Genomic DNA, 23,385 nt, shown 5'->3' on the forward strand with positions numbered 1-23,385 from the left:
GCTACCGCAATATCGCGGTATGTTTTGACTAAATGAAAGTAATTGTCATCATTCCTTGTAGGTTGTTGTCACTTAAACTCCAAAATCCGTGTCAACATCTTTTGTCCGAATATCGCGAATTTTATTCTACTGGAGGATTGAAGAGTAATTACGGATGCGTCATTATGCTCCATTCTGAGTTGTGACATAAAGCGCCACACCTGTTTCCTCCAGAAAGATAATGCCCGAGTTCCACCCTCCAACACACCAAGGGATTGCTTAGGTACACCTTACAATTGTCTCAACGTGTGGGCAGATTGTTTAGAACTTGCTGATTTGGCACCAAACGTCCAGTAATACCAGCATAACTGTTCGAACTGCCATGAAATGATCTGATGTCTTATTATGATGAGCTGCTCCGTTTTCTATTGTCTGACCTGTCAGCAGTTTCTGTGAGGCCTTTACCGATCGAGTTGGTCTGTACTGTGGTTGAATCTGTCCATGGTTCGAAGCTTTGTGTGGTATGTCGTACGATATCCGGTTAAGATAACTTCATAATCCTATCTGAAGTGCGTGCTAAATGATGTAAACAGCTTTAGGTATCTTGTAGATCTAAACATGGGAGGGCCTGCATCAATCCCTGTTTTAAGACTGCCCCACCCACAATGTTGTAAATAACTGGAATTCGGAAATGTCATAAAATCGAGAGGATGGCTTACAAACTACCGTCTCTTGCTGGAAAGTTTTCGGATCCTTCGAATGTTCGATAAGGATAACGGATTGATTATTTCTCTTCCTACAGTTGTGCATAGTTGGGATGTGGACAAACTTAAGATTATTTCACGAACTCATTTTGTAAGTGATGCCATGTTGTACCTTTAGTTTCTATCTATTTCCTTAATGTTCGTCGTGAAACCCAGCCTAACTAAGTATTTCCTCAGGGATGTTTTGAATGTTATACTTCTTGAAAAGATCGCCATCGTGTCGTCTATGTTTTACAGGGCAAAGTTCCATTTTCTTAAGACAGTTTCAGTAGGGTTAAATATGATCTTCTTAACTAATTTTTTCCTCTCTCCACAGTGTTTGTTTATTTGCATAGTAAAGGACACTTCGTATTCAAAAAATCTGGGCATGTTGGGCAATAAGGAGCAAGTTGATAAACATGTTTATCATCTTCTTGCTAAATGTTGCAATATAAACGAGGTGACTATAATTTTCGACTTTTATGTATGTTTAGAGAAAATCGAAAGCTCTTGAGATTGCAAAACTTTACCATGGCGTCAGTGAATTCGCAACAGCTAAGAGGTCAGTTGATTTGTTGTCACCTATTTCTGTAGTTACGTTGAAGGCTACTTGGAGTTTAGGCCTGATTCTGTACCTGCATACACTCTTTTGGCGAAAATACAGGAGGATATGGACGATTTATCAGGAGCCTTAGGGACCTATAAGTCCCTTCGGAGACTGACCAATCTCGATAAAAGCACTACACTGCATGGTATGTGTCTCAGTTCTGCTCATTAGTTTTAAGCTTGTTTCCTGGCCCAGGAGTCACGAGATATTTCGGAAGTTGAGGTACTTTCTTTGTAGTTTATCATTGTTTAGTTCTGGTCCGGTGTAGCACAAGACATGTTTCCTTCCGAGAAAATAACATTTCTGTTAAAAGTATTTGTCATTACAGTAATCTTATGTCCCTAGGAAAAGGTCTTGACTCGTGGCGACAAGGTCCCAGAATTGTTAAAACTGTTGGAATCTCAGTTGGTATGCTATATACGTCATTTTATCATTTCCTTTCAGCAAAAAGATGAGAGTGATTCCGAAGTCTGTATTCGACTTGTAAACTTGCTTTACAAGTCAGGATCCGTCGTAGATGGATTTTCACGCTGTTTGAATTGCATCAACGCTGGACGGCATTTCGGTATTGCTAGCTGGTTTCATAACTGCCTGAGTCTTCTAGAAGTAAGTGCCCTCCTTAGTTATAAGTCACGTTTAGCCTGCAAAACTTCCTATCCCTAAAGCAGATCTACCTTTGGAGTCGTTGTATTTGGTTCCTACAGTTTGTTTGATGGAGTTGATTCGTGTGACATCACAAACCCTCTGTTTGTCTGATAGGCATCAGTTACTCCTACAGCTGGGAAGCGTTTTCTAGTTGAACTTAGAAAGTTACAGTCTAAAGGTTCAAAACCCTTAATGAGTTCGCTGTCATTTGGCTTAATTTCTATGGTGGTGTTTATGCTCAACGGCGTTTCATGAATGAATGTACTGAGGTTAGTTTTATTACGCAACCTACTGAGTAGTTCATTAAAACTGTGTCTTCATTTTACCAAATATCAGGTATCTTATAGTAGTCTTATTCAGTCCTCAGTAGTAGGGAGTTACAAGCCATTGAGTTCAGATAACACAATGCCTCCCGGGTTCATTTCTATTTCTTATAAACAGATGCTGGTACTGCATGCTTGGATAGTTTACTTCCCTAATTCATTATTCGATTCAAGGAAAAGTTTCTCTAGATATGAACAACTTAGTCAAAGTCTCTTAATTGTTTTTGCGTAGATCTCTAGATAGTCAGTTGCAAATGAGAGAAATATAAGACGATGAATTATCATAATACACAGCCAACGCCACTTTAGCCTTTGGCGTACAGTAGAACTGCGAAATAGGGTTAAAGTGTTTGACTTCTCTTGTAAATATGATTTAAAAGTGTATTTATTAGTTTGGAACTAAAAACCCCAAATGCCCTGGTACAGCCGAGAGTGGGGAGGGTTCGCTCTCCCTCCCGAAATGCTCTCACTTGGCCACGCGTATAGAGCCCCTGTCAGGGAAGTCCTACTCACTGCCTTCTCGTAGCGGGGGTGTTGTTCACGAAAGTGAGAGGACGAAAAGCGAATGTCCGGCGCTTTATCCTGGTTGGTGGACACGGCGCATCTACCTGGGGGAGTTGGAAAACCCTGATTCCAAACCAATGGTGCACGTGGGCTCCAGTATCCTGAGGGAACAAATGGAGTATGAACCCATTGTTGGTCACCGGCTACCATGTGACTGCATCTCCTCACGATGCTCCACGTTCTTGTGGATCAGACCTTTAGGTCAAGAGCTCGGGGTGTGACCGCCTAAGAAAACCACCTGCTTCGGTTTGGGCACCCGGGCAGTATCATAGCCCTCACACAAATAAATGAAATGATGACTTGTACTGACAATCCTATTGTGGCTCATATGTATCTGGTGTCCTTTTGTATCAATATGTGTTTAAATAAATAAATAATTATCAGTTTAGTTACTACCTACACCACTTGCTTTCGTGTTTCATTGTTAGGGTTAAAAGAATTTGCAAATACCTGACGTTACGACAGGAGCTCATAATGCGTGCTTTCTACTAAAGAGGTCAAACCAGTACAGGTTATGGCTACTTAAAGGAGTTTCAGGCGGTTTTACTAGCAAGTGCCTTAAACAGAACGCTCCACGATAATGTGTCAATTAAGATTGTAATGAAAGAAATTGTTTCACCGAGTTGATTTTAAGTGCAGGTGCTTCGTAAGATCCCACTGTCGCATAAATCAGTAATTGTAGTGTGAAGGATATTATGCTTAATGATGAATAATTTCTTTCAAACCTTAATTTTTTTACTTATTATTTCACTGCTTAGTCCACAGATTTTCCACACTTCCTCGCATTCCACTTTTATCAACGTGTAAGTAATGCTCGACATCCCGATGTTACCCCTGGATCTTCCAATATCTCTGCTTCACTTCGACATCATCTTCGCCGAGAGTGTTCCTCAATTTGTGCTCAGGCTACTTACCTGGTTCACTTATTTTCAGCCTCACTTGATAAAACGAAACCCACTAAGGAGAATGCGATCAGCTTGAATTCTTTAACGTGGAAGGAGCTAATTAGTTTAACTGATGGGGTTATGTCTGAAAACTTTCCATTGGATACATATCGTTTTGATACAGTTGGCCAGAAAACATCTAAAACCTTTGAAATGCATGGTTCCCTTGACGGTAAGCTTCACAGGTCTAACATTTTAATAGACGACCGCATTCAACTAATTATTGTCTTATCTGACCAAATTTTGTTTCCCACTCTCATGATCCAGAATAAATATGCAGTTCATATAACCTTCATTTTAGTTTATTTCGTCAATACTCTTTCCAATATCAATGCCATTGGCAACGTAACGACCTAGCACAAATATGTATCGGCCACAATAAATCAGGTCAGAGAGATGAACGAGACGAATCTCATAGAAGCATAAGCAGTATCAGTGATAAAAAAGATTATTCAGAAAACGATTCGAGAAATAATTTTGAAACTCAGGGTTGTAGGGTAAGCGAAATGAATACATCTACACATATCACTCATCGTCTCCAACCATTGGTCACAGTAGTTGCGCAGACTCTAGCCAGGTAGTCTACATTTATCAACATGGCTCAAAGTAGTAGTCAATGTCAATCACATGCAACGTAGAACGTGGCAGTTGATATACATTAATAACAAACCTTGGTTCGGTCTCCCCTAGCTTTTCCTAAGATGCTTATATGTTAGTTAGATTGTGTCTTCTTCGTAATTAATAACCTAACAGCCTCGTTCTTCCAGTTGTAGTAGAAATAAGTAAGAAGCAATTTTAATATACTAATGACGGGAACTTTTTATGTTGATTACTTTTTAGTTTGTACAGCAAAAAGCTATTTATTAGAATTTCGTGCCTGGGTAGCATATGCGATGGAAAAAGGCTCGTATAATAATAATGGTTATAATAGTGATAAATTCAATTTTTGATGTTAATTTATCTCTTCGTCGACAACTGTCCAATCCAAAAGTTTAAGGGTGTATATTCAGCCGCCAAATTTGTCATCTAAGTGACACCAGTAATATGCATGTATGAATCCCCTTTCAGGTGTTTGTCTAAGGTGTTGTATACCCATACATATGATCGGATGTTGTACAACTCGGAACAGGGCTTTCCAAATAAATAATATTTTTTTATCCATTCCACTATGGACTGCTCTAATTTTCAATACAATTATTGTCTGTTATTATGTATATGATTCTCGTGTAACTTTGATTAACTTTTTAGAAATCGTTTTTATTGAAGTGATTTGTTGAATTTTTATCCAGAATTTTTCCTGTCTTCAGAATACTTAACATCTCCCGATTGTTTAAATCTTATAATGTGGATTTGTGCTCAACAGTTATCATTCTTGAATGTAAGTGACGAGGATTTTACTCTCAGCTTGCCTAGACTGGAATTTCTGCTTAAATGTAAGTTCATTTTCTATTAACTCATAAGTTTTAATTAAACTATTCAGATATGTTATTTTAGTGTTTACTACTAGTAAAACTACCGAATACTTGAAAGTTAACCAAAAGTTTTCTATCAGTGTTATGAAATGTGATCGATCATTTTAGACGCGAAGTGAACTGTAATATTCTTTCAGTTTTCTGTACCTCTAGAAGCTGTGGAATTTGAATCTGTTACTCAACCGCCTACAGAAATGTTTTCGATGGTAATCTGAATAGTCAACGTAGACAGCGTAGAACCGGACGTAATATGCGGTCACAAGTTATTCTGTAAACGCAAAAACTGTCCAGAAAAGATACGTGTGTGCAGTAACGTATCTTGTCTTCATATGGATTTACAGTTTAATTGCAGCTGCTTTACGATATTTTAGCCCACGTCACCTAAGGCGTTCGACTGTTGATTTTGGTGTCTAAATCACTTACTAATCCACTATTTCGGGAATGTGATGTGAGATGTTACGTAGTGTTCACTCTTCTAACTCGTTTGGAAATAACAGTTTTATATACTCAACTTTGAGGTACACTTTTTGTAGGTGCTTATGCTACTCCATGATTGTTCAAACCGGAGCAGGTAGAGTGCGGTTTTGAAGTTCAACTTTATGGTTAAAGGTCGGATGCTGTAACCATTACCGCGCCATTCGACAGCGTAGATATTTAGGTTTGAACGTTCTATCTGTGGTTGAAGTATCCAGCGTTCAACCATTGAATCGTAAGTCTTTACCCTACCTCACCATATCATTTTGGGCAACTGAGTAGTTTCACCAGCTGTTAGACTTGAAAAAAGTTTAGTTCATAGATGATTACATGAATATCCATACTTGGTAAATAAATCTAATTTAATTTATTCACCACTAAGTGATAATGCATCTTTTTTGTATCAGTAATCATTTACTAATCACTTGTTCTTACAATCATTTGAATATATCCATGCCACTTATGGAGCAACATCTATTCATTTTCAATTTCACGTCATTATTCAGATTCCAAGCCTATTGATTTTTAGCACATTTAAAGGATAATCATTTGGATTTATGGAAATTGACTATAATTACCCAAATGCACACTTATTTAAATAGTATATAAATAATCAATATGATTTCAGTCATATTAAATGGTATTTTAAATGTCCAATGTATCACTGTCAGTATTATTATTTTTATGTTGCTGTTTTTGTTAACGTCCCCTTGTTATGCTTCTGTAAATAGTGGTAACTTGAATTAGTACAGTTATAACTTAACAACCAGAGCAAAAATAATATGGGTACATGGAATGCTTGGACAATGTGGGAGACCGAGAGGACCAATCAGATAGCTACGGAAATGAGGAAACACAACTTAGCTGTGCTCAAGACTAGTGAAACCCATTGAACCCAAGCTAGATAGAACAGGTTAGATTCGGGAGAGATACTGCTGTACTCTGGTCACAAAGAAGAAAATGCTCCGCACATTCAGGGAGTTGCTCTGATGCTGTCCAAAGAAGCACGTAAAGCACTTGTAGGATGGAAATCTCACGGATCGAGAATCATCTAACATCATTAAAACAAAGAAGGGGAGCACAATGAATGTTATCCAATGTTATGCACCCACCAATGATAGCGACGACGACTGGAGGCTGCAATCAATCATAGGATCTCACCATACTGATGGGAGATCTAAATGCCAAAGTCGGGATGGACAACAACGAGTATGAATATATCTTGGGACGACACTGACTAGGAGAGAGAAATGAAAATGGGGAGAGATTTGCAAACCTATGTGCATTCAACAAATCGGTTATAGGTGGCACTATATTCCCCCACAGACACATGCACAAAACTACATGGGTCTCACCGACTCACACTACACAGAACCAGATCAATCATATTTGCATCACTGAATAAACCACAAGGTTGATTGAAGACGTGAAAACTAGGAGAAGGGCTGATATAGCTTCAAATCACCACTTGATGGTTGCCAAGATAAAACTGAAGCTAAAGAAGCCCTGGACAACTGGACAAACAGCATTACAAATGTCCAACACAGACGTCCTTCGAAGTACTGACAAACCCAACGAATTCAAGATAACTCTCAACAACAAGTTCCAAGCCTTGCAAGATATACTCGAAGAAGAAACAATTGTTTACTCAAGATGCTCAATGTCCGTTGGCCGGTTACCATTAGCACCAGAAAGAGAACAAACTAGCTTCCAGATGAAGAAAAAATTACAAGAAGCAGCTGGAGGTGGGTAGGACACACATTATGGAAACCATCAAACTGCCTCAAAAGGCGAGTCCTCACTTGGAATCCTGAAAGGGAACGGAAAAGAGGAAGAACAAGGAGCACGCGGCGTCGGTAATCGAAAGCAGGTATCAAAAAGATTAATAACAACTAGAAAAAACTGAAAAAGGATTGCTCAGGAAAGAGCTATATGAAGAATGCTGGCGGTCGGTCTATGCTTCCCTACAAGAAATAATAGGCGTAATGGAGTAAGTTATGACTTAATAGTCCTGTCACGTGACAAAAGCATCAATTAAAATTCGTTTCAACGATATGTCAACGGCTGGTTTTGTATTGGTCTTCGATTCGGTAGCTTATCTCCCTGCTCTGTCCGTTGAGTCTGAAACAGTAATTAACCTTCGCTATGCGTATATTACATTTCAAGCATACGTAGTTTATATACAGACATACCCAAACACATCAAAACACAGAATAAAACATAACAGTTATATATGATCAAGCTAAAAGTGGCTTTGGTTAAGGGAGAATGCGAATAGTAAATTGCCAATAAACTAAGAATAGCAAAACTCAACAGCAGTTAGTGAGTCAACTGAAAGCTTATAACCAAAGGTATATATATATATATAATCAATTCATTCCTTACTAAATTTTTTTAATAAAAATAACTTATCTAATTCTTTACAGCGGTCAAAAAACTATTTCCTAAGTTGGAATTTTCTTATCCATCACCTGTTTTTGGATTACCTACTGAGCTTAAATCTAATTCAAACGCAAATGTTGATCAACTTTGTCAAATCGACGTAATTTGTTTTCTAATCACCTGTTTTCTTTATATTTCTACACGAAGTCTTTCTAAAACAAATTCAACTTATGCACAATCTCTTAGTTCACAGTTAGCATTTAAATCAACCATTTCCGGTGTCGGACTTGATTTTCTCTTCCTACCTTTGTGTTTAATACCTACTGTTCAACTTGCCACTTCTGCACAACGTTCATGGTGGTCACTACTTACCAAGAATACATTAGAATTTAGTTCACAGTATGTTTGGCTTTATTTCAATAGTATAATACACTTTATGTTCTGTTCAATACAACTCTTGAAAAAATATTTCCTAATGCCGATACCTTTATGTTAGATTATATATATTTGTATCTAAAAGTATACTGAATTGGTACGAAAATTTGTGTTAAGTTTTAGAGTTCAATTAGAATCAAAAGTTGTAAACCAAGTAGCTTCAGCTTCACTTTTTTAAAATTTAGATTCACTCGCCTGGCACAGAGTCGTGTACTTAGTTTCGAGTCACTTTCAAAATGTGGCGGGAGCTAATAATATAATCCGCTTGCCTAAACTGTTATGTTGTTGGGGCGGGATTCGAACCCAGTACTTAGTGACTGAGGGTTGAGGGCCTTGACCAATGAAATACCGCTCTATGAACTGAGTAATAAATTTTCTCTCTCGAAATGCTCTCATATGGCCACACGTTTATAGATACTGTTAGGGAAGTCCTACTCTGCTTATTCATGGTGCGGGTGTTTACGAAATTGAGAGGACAAAAAGCGAATGTTCAGTGCTTAAACGGGGTTAGTGGTTACGGAGGGTCCACCTAGGGGAGTTGGAAAACCTTAATTACAAACCAGTGATAAGCATAGACTCCAAGTTTCTGAGGGAATAGATGGAGTATGAACCTATTCTTTGTTCCCAGCCTCCAAAGACTGCTCCGCTGTCTTGTGGATTAGACTTCTAGGTTAAAGGTTTGGAGAGTGACCCTCTGAGAAAACTATCTGCTTCAGTTTGGGCACCCGGACCGTATCCCAGCCTTCACAAATTTACTGATACCTACTTTGTATGGGGCGTATATATTTTAGTACGTTTTCTGTACTAATGTTTATGTTTAGATAAGTAAATAGAATAAATTGAGTTGTTTACATGACGAACAATGTTTTCAATAAATATTACACTCTGATACGATATAACCGACTGATAACTCACGAAACCTCATATGTGACAATTATTGAACGCAAGAATAAACATGGTTAAGTCTTTTTATCAGTATCGAAAGGTACAAGTTTAGCGGGTTACTGACGATCCAGTGAAACTAGAACCTGACTCTCGGGTTCGGTTCTTGGCTCACTTTTAGTTTCCTATCTCAAGGATTTATGGTATACATTTGATTTCTAAACATTATCCGTTCTTACTATTCCTGTGTAAAATTGCAATTGTGTGTTTTGTTTCTACAGAAATAAGTTGGAGGACGAAAATCGTGCATTCTTTCAGTGTGGTCTGAATCAACTACGACTTATATTCCATCCTACTCGCTGTCTAAATTATGAAGGTGGTATTATGAGTCCATCATTTTTGTTTCGAATTGCTCAAGGTCTCACTAAATTAATGAACTATTGTTCATCCAATCGACTGGAAACTTTCGAACCATGGCCTTTACACTACTGGTTATTTGCTTTAAAGAATCATATCTTAGGTTTTTCAGCTGAACAAAGTACCCCAGTTATTCAGTCACACAATGCTTCTTTTTGTTCGGGTTATACAAAATTTGGCACAAATCGTTGTTTTAGGTAAGCTTTTTTCCTACAAATATTATTAACAGGATAATTGTGACATTTATTTATTCCGGTTTTTAGTACTTCTCAAAATAATCTCTACATTCCTCAATAATAAGACATCTTTTGAAACATTATTGTTTAATCTTTACCATTGTAAAATTCCAAATTTCCAAAAATAAACTCCACTTGCCCCCTTTCCTTAATTTGATTAGTCTATGGTCACAATTTAACAAATAACCATACCTTGGGTTGTGTTTGTAAACTAGCTCTTCATTACAGTTCCACCTAAACTCTCTCATTTGCTGAATTTAGTATTTCAACATTTAATAGCGGTGTGAATGTAGGGAAATGAAATTGGCTATTGTGACTTGTATTTCTAAAAACGGACTACATTTGCTACCGCTTGTATACTCATTTCTTGACTATCATTTTATTTGATAGTTATAACCATTTCAAGGGAATATAACACGGCGAGTCCACCTAGGGGAGTTAGAAATTTATTTAATTTATTTAAACACATAAATATTGGTACAAGGAAGCACCAGACAAATATGTGCCTCACAAATCTCGTTTGATTTGTGAGGGCTGTGATACTGCCCAAGTGCCCAGACTGAGGCAGGTGGTTTTCTTAGGGGACCACACCCCGAGCCTTTGACCTGAAGGTCTAGTCCACAAGGCAGTGGAGCATAGTGAGGAGATGCAGTCCCATGGTAGCCGGTGATCAACGATTGATTCGTACGCCATTTGTTCCTTCAGGATACTGGAGCCCATGTGCACCTTTGGTGTGGAATCAGGGTTTTCCAACTCCCCTTCAACTCTCCTTCATATCCACCAACCCGGTTAAAGCGCCGGACATTCGCTTTTCGTTCTCTCAATTTCGTAAACAAGACTTCGCCTCGAGAGGGCAGTGAGTAGGACTTCCCTGGCAGAGGCTATATATTCGCTTGGCCATGTGAGAGCATTTCGAGAGGAAGAGCGGACTCTCCCCACTCTCGACCGTACCAGGGCATTTGGGGGCAGGGGAGTCAGAAAACCCTGATTCCAAACCAATGGTGCACATGGGCTCCAGTATCCTGAGGGAACAAATGGCGTATTAATCAATCGTTGGTCACCAGCTACCATGGGACTGCATCTCCTCACGATGCTCCATTGCCTTGTCTATCAGACGTTTAGGTCGAAGGCTCCGGGTGTGGCCCCCTAAAAAAACCACCTGCTTCAGTTTGGGCACCTTGGCAGTATCACAGCCCTCACACAAATCGAATGAGATTTGTGCGGCGCATATATATCTGGTGTTTCCTTGTATCAATATTTATGTGTTTAAATAAATAAAATAAATAAGAATATAACAGCTAGTTACTCAGACGAATGTCTTCAAATAATTACTAAACTTCTATATTTCAATGGTTATTTTTATTTCTTATAGCATTATCTGATTTTTCCATCAGACATCATCATCATCACAATCAAAATACACTGTTAATGTTTGCTTATAATTATTTTACAGTCGAATGTAGTACAGCCAGTGCTTTGTACACGCATTCAGAGTCTATTTTTTATTGTTTCCTGTTGTATGTTACTGATATGAATCCTATTTCTTTTTTTTAAATCAAAATCTTAATCACTTAATTTTCATATCAGTCCTATGGTGAATCGAAGTATGCAGTGCAATAAAACAGAATATGCTGGTTCTCATATCCTGTTTTTAATACCGTCAAATTATAACAGTTGGTGTGGTGTTTCAAATGATTCAAACGACATCTCTTTATGCATTGAATGGTGTAAACGAGGTTGGCTCTGGTGCTTAAATGCTATTGAAGATCATTTTCAGACAGGTCATGAAGTAAGCAATAATGATAAGAAGCTTGTGAAATTACTTAATCGTTTAAGTGATCATAATTCGTCGATTTGTGATGCGGCAGCTTATTCACGTCTGAATAAAATTCTTGTTCAATTGTCAAAATCAAATGAATTTACTAGTCTTACAAATACAGAATCTCCAAGAATTATTCATAGTCGACAAGTTGAAAGTCTACAATCGAATCAAAATTCTGTGCAGGTGTCACGAAATACCTATCCAGTAAATGAATCTAATGCTTATAATTCTATTTCGTCAGTTCTCAATAGTTCAGTAAGTTAATAAACATATGTACGATGAACAATATTCATTTCAACATACAAATTTTTATCATATTCTACAGCTCTTGTATCTTCTAAATGTACATAATTCTGTATGTATTGTATCCTCTGTCCTACTTGAGTCAGTCAGTCAGCCAGCTACAACGTAGGACCAGGCACATTTATGCATCGGTCCAAGTTGCCATACCTCGTTAGCACAAAAAGATCAACACCGGATTCATAGAAATAGTTAATTTAATGGTGGTAGTATATAAAAGATAGGTTGTATATAAGGATATAGTATAGGAAGGAAGAAAGTTATGAAGCAATTTTAATCTCAAGGTTTAAGGGAAGATAAAGAGTGTATACTTGAAGATCATAACTGTTAGAATTTCCGCAAAGAAAAGTAAAAATACGAAAGACATGAAAGTAAAGATTCACTAACTTCCTAAAATCACATTCCCAAAACTAAAATATACTCATTTATATACTGGTTCTCACACACGTACTATGGTTAAATATAGGGAGAAACACATAAAATTACTGCAAAAAAACACAGAATATAGTTTACCTTAATCAATGCATTGAATATTTACCATTGAACGTGTTATGACTTGAAATTCTAATCGATATCACTTGTTATATTGCCCAATCAGGATCCCGTTTAACGATTAGTTCACCTGTGTGAAGACTGATGTCCTAATCAACCAATTAACAACGCCTAAGATCTTAACGTTTATTGGTCCTTGAGCTACTCCGAACCCAGTAGCCAGTCAGAAGACGCAGACAGAAAGCAGATTAGTTCTCTATTTTACTCATTTCAATCCATGACTCAAAACGCATACCAATAATATACTTCAAATGAATGAGCACACATCCCACCAAGTAAGAAATCATTAATTAGCGATAACTAAGGGATTGTAAAAAGTATAGTGACATTCAATCGATCCATTAAAAGCATACAACAGGAGGAATATAGAAATCTAACAACATTGTCGTCCACTAATAAAGCAATAAAACATTAGATAACAATGCGAAAAATAGTTCCAAAAGTTCACACGTCATATTGAACGAAATTTTCACCTAATCGATACAAGAATATTAACTTGAAATAACGTCAGATTGAACGAGAATTCATACGTGTGTGTCATGCTGGACAAAATTCATACTAATCTGAAACTAGACCATATTTTTATTCTTTCACAACAGTATACAAGATTTTGAGCTAGAATTAAAGCATGAATGGAAGTGTTACTCTATGACTAGTCAGACAATAATAGATAAAGTTCAATATTGTTATGTACTAGTGGTTGAGAGTTGTTATTATTTTCTATTTATTTGATAGTTTGGCAATAAGTGTATTCAACTTGTTACGACAAGTTATCAGAGAAGAATTCTCTCTCTCTCCATATATATATATATATATATATATATATATATATATAGGATGTAAGACACGTGCCCGTGAATTTGTAGCACATCTCCCTCTCAATGTATAATATATGCAATATCCTGTATTTTCCCGTTCACTTAGTGAGTAAATGTTTGCATCTAAGTGCTTAATTTTCGCTGGACATTTTATTACAAACTCTAACTTTCATCAAGCAAGTTGGATTGCACTACACTGGTGCATTCACAGAAGACACGTAGATACCTTTAGATGGTTAAAATTATGCCTTCAGTGAAAATCATACTTTCAAATGCAGGACTGATACACAAAATGAACGGAGAAACGCTCAAAAATGCTAGATATCACACTTTTGTTGAACATTTAAAAAAGACTGGTTATCATTAATTGTTTATTTAAACATAAATGTTGGTACAAGGAATCACCAGATACATATGCGCCGCACAAAACCGAAGCAGGTGGTTTTCTTAGGGGGCCACACCCCGAGCCCTTGACCTAAAGGTCTGATCCTCAAGGCAGCGGAGCATCGTGAGGAGATGCAGTCCCATGGTAGCCGGTGACCAACAATTGGTTCATACGCCATTTGTTCCCTCAGGATACTGGAGCCCATGTGCACCATTGGTTTGGACACAGGGTTTTCCAACTCCCCTATGTGGACTTTCCATGTCCACCAAACCGGTTAAAGCGCCGGACATTCGCTTTTCATCCTCTCAATTTCGTAAACAACACCCCCGGCACGACAAGGCAGTGAGTAGGACTTCCTTGGCAGAGGTTATATACGTGTGGTCATGTGAGAGCATTTGGAGAGGAAGAGCGGACTCTCCCCACTCTCGACCGTACCAGGGCATTTGGAGGCTGGTTATCCCTACACGTCTCTAGGCTTTTCATGTAATATATCATACATAGAAATGTTATCACGTTCTATTTTTGATTGTTTCTAGTGTCATTATTTAGGAGATTATATTAAGAACTTCTTTTTACTGCATTGTAGGATGCAAAAGAGATGCCAACTACAGTTTCATCTATAGTTCAAATGAACAATCTACATCCTAATTCATGTTCTGTTACAACCAACAACAAGGATACAGAATATTTACAATTGAATGCGATGAATAGTATCAATCAAATTAAGAGTACTTCACAAATTTCCATATCACCTTCATCGGTTAACACTCCTATTCGTTCAATTTATGTAACATCAGAAAATCCTAAGCATAATTTTAACTCAACTCTTTCTTGTTCATTAACGGAATTTTGCAAATCACTACAAAATGCTACTGGTGTACCATCTGCTAATCAAATAACAACAACAGCTTATCGTCAGGTAGATGAATTTCTTCAAATAAATACTTTGTATCTTTTTCCTTCTCTATCTTCTCTCTATCTTCTTTGTTTACCATGTGATACGATCTTGTTAATTTACACTGTTCACAGAATAGTTAAATCTTTTACATTTCTATGTAATATACTGGTTGTAATATTGTTAATTTTCTATCAAATAATTAATAATATTATGGTAAAAAAAGAACACACGATATTTTCCCCTTTTGTTTGTACTTTTTGATTGAATTGTTTGATGTGCCTTCAAAATGGCTGTATGCTATCTATTACATAACAGTGTTTGTAAATTTTGATTCTGTTTTTATTTTTCCATTTTATTATATTTTAGGATTCTTGTCTAACTAATCTGATCAGTGTTTGGCAGACTTTAGTCAGTGGTCTGTCGTGTCAGTTAGCTGAGACAAAAGCTGAACTTACACGTAGTCGAGAGCTTAATGAACAATTATCCAAACAATTAAATGAGACTAGCAAACAACTATCAGATGCTGTTAATAAATTTATTGAATTTGAGAAAAGTAACCGGACTGTTTCAACTAAGCCTTCAATTGATATTACTGCACCAACAGGAGCTAAAGTGTTTGAAACTCCGATTCGAGAACTTTCACTTGCTATTAGTGAGCTTCGTCATTGGCTTCCAGAGGGTATGGCAGCTGCTGCTTGTGCTGCTGTCGATGCGCGCTTAACAACGTTTGTTCAAACTCCTGTACCGCCGTGTAGTCAGCGTCAGTTATCAAGTCATTCAGAAGTATTAATACAGTCAAATAATACGGGTATTTTTCGCATGTATATTTTCAGTTATTCGATTATCTCTTAAGGATTTTATTACCAATAATGAATGTTTTTCTGTACTATCATTCTTTATACAGGTAAAAAATTGACACAGTAAAATCCTATGAACATTATCTTGTTTGGAATCAAAAAAAATTTCGGCCTATTGATTTTCGAAAACTTGTCACAAAGTTTAGTGTTCTTTTTTTCAAAAAGAATTCCTTTACAGATCGGTTATAACCGTAAAGAAACAGTGTAGCTTATTTTCCATAGGGTAACACCCTCGAATTGTTAGGGATATACAATTTACGTACAATACAATTTATGTAAAACGAAATCATTATCGATTAAGATGAATTTCCCTAACATTGCATTATTCAATGTGATAAGCTGTGCTGATGAACTCCCCGTATAGTCTGACTAGGATTTCTGTATAGTGACAAATAATCAATTCATAAATTCTAATCATCATAACTAATATATAATACTGATATATAATACAATGATTGAATTTAGGCATCAACACCGTTGAATGCTGACTCTGGTCTAGAGGTCAGGCGTTCGTGAACGAGGCTGAAGGTCATGGGTTCGAGCCTCACGTTCGAGATCGTGGATGCTCACTGTTCCTATACTAGGACAAAAAAGCCATTCAATGCTTCTAGTTTTCCAATGATGATCTAATTTAGATCAACTCGTGATTTCAACTGTGAAAATACTACAATCTTCACAAATCCCCATACTGATAATATACAATCGATTAACTTAAATTCTTTTTTAACTTATATACTGGGGTCATCGTCAAGAGATAGTCAAGAAGTAGTCTTGTTCATTGTATTAAAGTCGGCAGTTGTGGAAGATTATTTGTATAGTGCGCGAACGTACTATGATTATATTCGATATTTATAAGTTTTATACAATATTTTTAAAATTGACCCTGCAGTGTTTTTGATGTATTGATTACTTGTTCCTTAACAAATGTCAGAATAAATATCACAACGTAGAACTTCGTACGTACGTACATCAGTTCGAGTTGCCATAACACATTAGCACAGAAATGCAGTTGTCAATTCAAATCCCATAGTGGTAGAAGTAGTAAGAGTATAAGCATTAATGTGAAAGATTAGGGTTTGAAGATGTTATTGAAGGAGTATAATCTAGTCTTTTCGGAAATAGACATAATCAAAAATGCTTGACCCTAAATTTCCTTAACAATTAGTTAACTAACATTAGGTATAATTGTTGTTGTGAAACAGCTTCTATTTCTTTTAAAACAACTTTAACGACCTTTCATAAGTGTCGTATTCTTAGATTAGATATATTCTTACAGATTTAACGGTGGAACATAACTTGATAATAAATTCGATTTAAGATAATCCTTTTGTCTTTATATCTATTGAATCTATCAATAGCTTTGTTTGTAGTAATTTTAAGCGATGGTCAAAATCCCGTCCTGCTATTCTCTTTGGATTTAAGTTACTACTGAGTTGTAAAGATAGGTTTCTTTGATTGTTACATAATGAATGAAATTAAAAGTTTAAAACAACACGAACCTACAATTTCATGGGTGATTTGCCCATTGGCTAATTTGTGAGTAGTTAGTCACACTACCATTATTAGTGCTATGCTCGTGTTAAATTTCTGGAAAAAACTGAAGATTATATATCACATTTTGATCGGATAATTTCCTGTTTGGTCACTAAATTAGGCGTTTTGTCAGACTTCCAGAATGTCGACGTCAAATCACAAACCTCGAAATACAGAAATCAACATCGAAAATAAAGCCTCTGTTCATAATCCTCGCCTTGTGTTTAGCGTTCGGGGTTCACGTGTAGAAAAATTTGTGAGGGATTAAGAAATGGTCAAGAAGCCATTATGAAGCTTTCGAGTACCGGATATATCAGTTCATTATTAGGCACTATATATTTTCTACATATGATTTCACTTTTTTCCAAAGCTAAATCTGTCCAAGAAAAACCAAAGCTCAATACTGTTATTTCGTCACCCAAATCAAAGGATAAAGATTCCGAACAATCTCCTGAGGTTTATGAACCAGATGTGGATTTTACACCCGTCTTAGAAACACTTCCAGATCTTGTTGAGTTGAGAAGCGAAGAGGAAGATGAACAACGTCTATTTTGTGAACGTGCTCGTTTATTCCATTGGGATAAGTCAAGTGAGAGTTGGAAAACTCGTGGCCTTGGTGATGCTAAAATTTTAAAAAATCCAAAAACTGGTAAATGTCGCTTAGTTATGAGACGTGATCAGGTATGTATGTGTATTCTTAGCAATTTAGGTTTCATTTATTGTGTTTTTGTTCACTCAATATCTTATTGTTGTATGTTTAGATAAAGCTTTTTTATATCGTCCATGTAACATTACTTTTACACCAAATCTCCTGCTATTAGCCTTTTTAAGCAAGTTGAGATGTCACAATCAATATTGTTTGTCTAGATATAAAGTTTGAAAATAGTTATTCTCATTGTTTTACCAAATATGTTTTACTGAACACCATGCATTAATTGCTTATTTCTAGTTTTCCTCTTCATTTGTTTTTAGGTGAAAAAAGTATGCGCAAATCATTCTATTACTCCTTCAATTAAGCTAACTCTTTCAACCAAAGATCAAAAAATGGCTATGTGGGCAGTTAAAGATTATTCAGAATCTACAGAGGGTATTGATGAATTGTTTATGATTCAATTTAAATCACCCGAAATACTTAATAATTTCAGTAGAATCTTCTCTGAATGTACAACGGAAACCAATATTGTAAATACATCCGTAAAGTTGATATCTGATACTGGTAATAAACCATCATTAAAAAATGATACTACTATTGATGTAAAATCATCAGGACCTATGACAGAAGGTATTCAATCAACTGTGAATGTTAATACTAAGCCATTAAAAGTAGACGAATCGAAAAACACTGTTCAATCAATCAAACCGTCATCGAATATAGATCTATCAAAGTTTGCTCCTAAATTAGATTCATGGGAATGTCCAACTTGTTTACTGTATCATGACTCGTCTATTACTGTGTGCTCAGCATGTTGCACTGGTAAACCGGGCTCTTCAGGAGAAAATTCAACTGTTACTTCTAAAGCTACTCTTTCAACATCTTTATTTGGTGGCATTTTACAAAATTCTGGTGGTTTTGTATTTGGAAATACAAAAGGTCCAGAGTTCACGACTACTACTAGTGCTAATATTACTGATTCTGTTACAATAGCCACAGCAACAGTTACAACGTCAATAGCACATAAACCTATATTCAGTTTTGTTGCCACCTCTCCTAAGCAACTTACAAATGCATTTCCTCCTATATCATCATCTCAGACACCAGTAACAAAGTCGTTCCTTTTTACTTCTCCATTCACTACAAACTCTTCTGTATGCGCACCATCGATTCCTACATTTTCTACTCCTTTAGTATCCAATGCGTCAGCTAACGAGAAAAAAACAGTTGCACCCAGTACAGGATTCACTTTTTCTTTTGGTAACGCATTATCTAAACTGAATGAAACGAATAATCCATCGACAGTTAATTTTTCAACTCCTACTCTTAGTAGTAGTCATCACAACGACGATAATGATGACGATAAAGTCGAACTTCTAGATGATTCGAAGTTGACATTTAAACCTGTGCTTGAAGTTATGCCACAAAAGATTAAAGTTGTAACTGGAGAAGAAAATGATGACGTTATATTTTGTCAGCGCGCCAAACTTTATCGTTGGGACAATAACACTTGGCACGAACGTGGAGTTGGTGATTTAAAATTACTTCGTTCTACAATAACTGGTGTAATACGTTGTGTGATGCGTCGTGATCATGTCTTGAAAGTATGCTGTAATCATGTGATCGGAGCTGGTATGCATTTAAAACCTATGAATACTGGAGGTGGTCGTGCTTGGAGTTGGTGGGCTATCGATTACTCTGAGCAGCCTGATGAAGCTAACAAAACAACCGAAACCGACTCGTCTGATTTGGTTGGTGGAGGTAGACGTGAGACATTTGCAGCTCGTTTTAAGCTTACTGAACATAGTGATGAATTTCGATCGCTTTTTGAAGAAGCTGTTCAAACAGCTGAGAACCGTGCCAAAAATTCTCAATCAAGCGAAATAAAGCTGTCGAATAAAGAAACAGTAGATCTAGATCAAAATGGTGATGATACGGACTCTGATGTAGTTGTCGTTGAACTTCCTTTAAAGGTTAGTTCGGTATTTATTATGCTTGCTATAAATCTGTTTAACAAATATAGATAACGTTCTGAAATAGTTTATCTCATCGTTTTGTATTTTACTTCAAATATTTATAGTTTCTGAGGAAAAGTGTACTGATGTGAGGTGTTGATAGTTCACACATGTTATTTTCTTAAGATATATTTAAGTCAACTTGCAGATTAAAACTTTCTTCTCCCTCTCCTTCCAGAGCTACATTATATCTTTCATTCTTCTATTTCTAGGTATCAGATGATCAATTATCTAGAGCTCGTAGACTTAAATTACCTGATGAATTTTACAGTTTTGAAAATGGTCACATAACTGGTGAATCAGAGCATCTCACAGCACGAGAAGAGGCCGAAGAAGATGCACTATTAGAAGCTGCTGTAAAAAGTAATAGAAAAAATTGTACTACTGCTACAGAATATTCAGATAGTGATTCTACCATTAAACTCACACCAACTTCCAAACAGCAAAACGTAACTACCGAGGTTCAGTGTACAAAAGTAGTTACAAGTAAGCGGTTTGTTTTACAAATACAACAAAAGTACCGGTTTCCTTTTTCTGAAATACACATTCAGTAAGCTTATATTTTGTCAACGGTTCTACTTTGTGTGTTTGAGTAATAAAAAAAACACATGTAAAGTTCCATGTCTCATGCAATTGAAGAATGTCAATTTATTCTGACTTGAATTTCTGTGTATTACCCATAGGGCTGAATCGAACTCCAAGTTGATCAGATATAGGTCGGCATATTAATAATGCTGGAATAAATCCTGATTATTTCTAATAACTTAGTTGTAGTTGCATAAGATACAAAACTAAAATCATTTGTAGGGGTACTATTCAGTCAATGAAATTTCGTTTTCTGATATTCTCTATTAATATTGTAACTTATTTACTAAATATCTATTTACTCAGCTTTAAGTGAGCTACAATGCTTGTATGGTGGCTAGTGATTTTATTAGGTGTGGTTGACCAAATCAAAGCAGTCAAAGCTGAGGCTCAAAAATGCACTGTACTAGTTAAAAGACAAGGGTTTTACTCATACAGCTACCACTGATATCTTTTATATGACAACTATTTTCTTGTTATATCACTAAATCATGAGAACTGTAAATAAGTATACAATATTAACAATACAGTGTGCTTGAATAATATAGTCTGTTTTGCTGCTTACAATATCTTTACATTTATTTATTGTAACGATGTTTTCACCTATTTGTCAGCTTCATCGTCTCCCATGTACATCCCACAAGTCAAGGGTTTAATTAGTTTTTCAACGTTGAGTGATGCTGCCTCTAAAGACAGTCAACCAAAATGGGGTTCACCAACTAATGCTCCAACATGGAGTAATGCAGGTGCACAACTATTTACTAAACCTGTCAAGGCAGTAACTGAACATGAAGACGGAGACTCATCGGATACAGAAAATGATCCTCATTATGAACCGATTGTTCCATTGCCAAAACTTGTTGAGGTATGTCATCCTTTCCAATAGTATATCCATGTTTGTCGATGTGATTGTCTTCCACATTTTAACAACAGTAGCTCTGTTCAGATTTCAAAAAATCAGAATTAAATACTGCAGTTTTCATTGCTTACATCTCTATATGTTCTTATTATTCCAGGTCAAGACTGGAGAAGAAGAGGAGCTTTGTATTTTCCTTCGACGTTGCCGTGCCTACCGTTATGTTGATAAAGCCTGGAAAGAACGTGGCGTCGGTGAAGTTAAAGTTCTTGTACAACCTCGTACTATGCCTACAGATGCTGCACGCTTTGGACCACGTGATATAGTCCCATTGGAATATAAATTAACTGACATTAAACGTGCACGTATTTTAATGCGTCGTGATCAAGTTCTAAAATTATGCTTAAATCATCCTATTAGTCATGAACTCCCAGTGTTGAAACCGATGGGTAATATGGCTGGCGGTAATAGTCTATGTTGGGTCGGTGAAGACTACAGTGAAGGTTCAGCTAGCCTAGAAACATTAGCTGTTCGATTTAAAGTGAGCGTGACAAAAATATAATATATTTAAATAACCAGTATGGATTTGTGAAGATTAAGTTCTTGATTGAGATCATGAATCGATCGATGTTAGATCGCCATTGAAGACATGGAAGCGCTGGACGGCCGTTTCAACCTAGCATGGGACTCCTCAGCAGTGCAAACAGGGTTCGGACCCAGGACCTTCGGTCTCGAATCTTGTTCGCGAGACCGTGGATATGCACTGTTGGAGAGTCCCATACTAGGACGAAACGGCCATCCAATGCTTCCAGATTTTTAATGGTGGTCTAACATAGATCAATTTATGGTCTCAATCATTTAAATAACTATTATATGATACTTTCAGCAAATTTTCATTTGTGGAATCACTTCTTTATTGTCCTTCACCTGAAAAGTTATTATTTCTTTCTTTGTTGTTATTGTTTAGCTTGATACAGATGCTGAAGAGTTTAAAGCTGCAGTCGCACGAGCACAAGCAGCGCTAAGTGATTCATAATTTCAGTGAGGTAATAAAATGGTATTTATGTTGTGTAATATACTTCGAAATATATTCTGTGTTTAAAATCGATTAAGTATGATACTTTTTAATGAATTGCTTACTAATTGAGAAATAGCTGAGTAATAGTTGCATGAATAGCATACAAATGGGTCTCCTTTTTTGTAGCTAACTCATTTACGAAGTACAACTCAATTACATTTGTCTTTGAAAGTTGCACAGGTTTGTGATGAACATGCTTCTGACAAAAAAATTGAACTGTATGTATTGGTTAATAAATGACATATCATAATCTAATGTATATCGTCCAGCTGATAACTGCTCACGAAATTGAATTATTAACACGAGCTCTTGTAAATGATAGTGTAATCAAATAAAACGCAATAAATCATTTTACTTACACCTGTTACCCCTCGTGGAGGAGCATAGACTGGTCGCCAGCATTCTCCATCCAACTTTGTCCTAGACAAACCTTTTCAGTTGCCATTCATCCTTTTGATGTCTGCTTCCATTTCACTTGTCATTAAATGTACAAGCTTTACAGATTGCTCATATGGCGGTCAAATTTTGACTACAAGGTTACATTTTTACTCGTTACATTCACTCTAATGATAATAAGTAGTCAGTGATTCAGTGCTTGAAACACTTGATTACTGAATACCACTAAATCGCATTTTCAAACAACTACTTTATACCTGCTTCGATCTACATAGTCAAGCAGTAATATCACTAGCCAGCCTTATGAACAAAGTTAACTCTAACCTACACTTACATGTATTGTGTAAAACGTTAATAGTATTATTGACACATTATCATCCATATTTGTTTGAGTAAAATAATAAAGAGATTCGAATTTACAGGTCATTAAGTAATTTTCATGCATTACACAGGTTGAAAGCGTGAGTCAATTGAAGCTAGACCACCGTGGAAAACCTGGAAGCATTGGACGGCCGTTTCGTCCTATTGAGGGACT

General features: G+C 36.5%; 1 protein-coding gene across 1 annotated transcript; it reads left to right on the forward strand.

Moving 5' to 3' along the window:
- Positions 1 to 1,110: 1,110 nt before the first annotated feature.
- Smp_016410 (putative ran-binding protein) lies at positions 1,111 to 22,412 on the forward strand (the record flags this gene model as incomplete). The annotated part of the gene is made up of 21 exons (XM_018797381.1): positions 1,111 to 1,182; positions 1,217 to 1,284; positions 1,317 to 1,474; positions 1,508 to 1,551; positions 1,582 to 1,641; positions 1,675 to 1,737; positions 1,774 to 1,935; positions 1,970 to 2,056; positions 3,620 to 3,977; positions 5,113 to 5,238; positions 8,178 to 8,532; positions 9,732 to 10,064; positions 11,691 to 12,180; positions 14,567 to 14,899; positions 15,245 to 15,686; positions 17,639 to 17,949; positions 18,241 to 19,893; positions 20,148 to 20,421; positions 21,135 to 21,385; positions 21,537 to 21,917; positions 22,344 to 22,412. 21 exons carry the CDS (start codon positions 1,111 to 1,113, stop codon positions 22,410 to 22,412), a joined length of 6,090 nt encoding a protein of 2,029 aa, XP_018652428.1.
- Between the last annotated feature and the right edge of the window lie 973 nt (positions 22,413 to 23,385).

The sequence above is a fragment of the Schistosoma mansoni genome, chromosome 4, assembly GCF_000237925.1.
Source record: "Schistosoma mansoni strain Puerto Rico chromosome 4, complete genome".
NCBI lineage: Eukaryota > Metazoa > Platyhelminthes > Trematoda > Strigeidida > Schistosomatidae > Schistosoma > Schistosoma mansoni.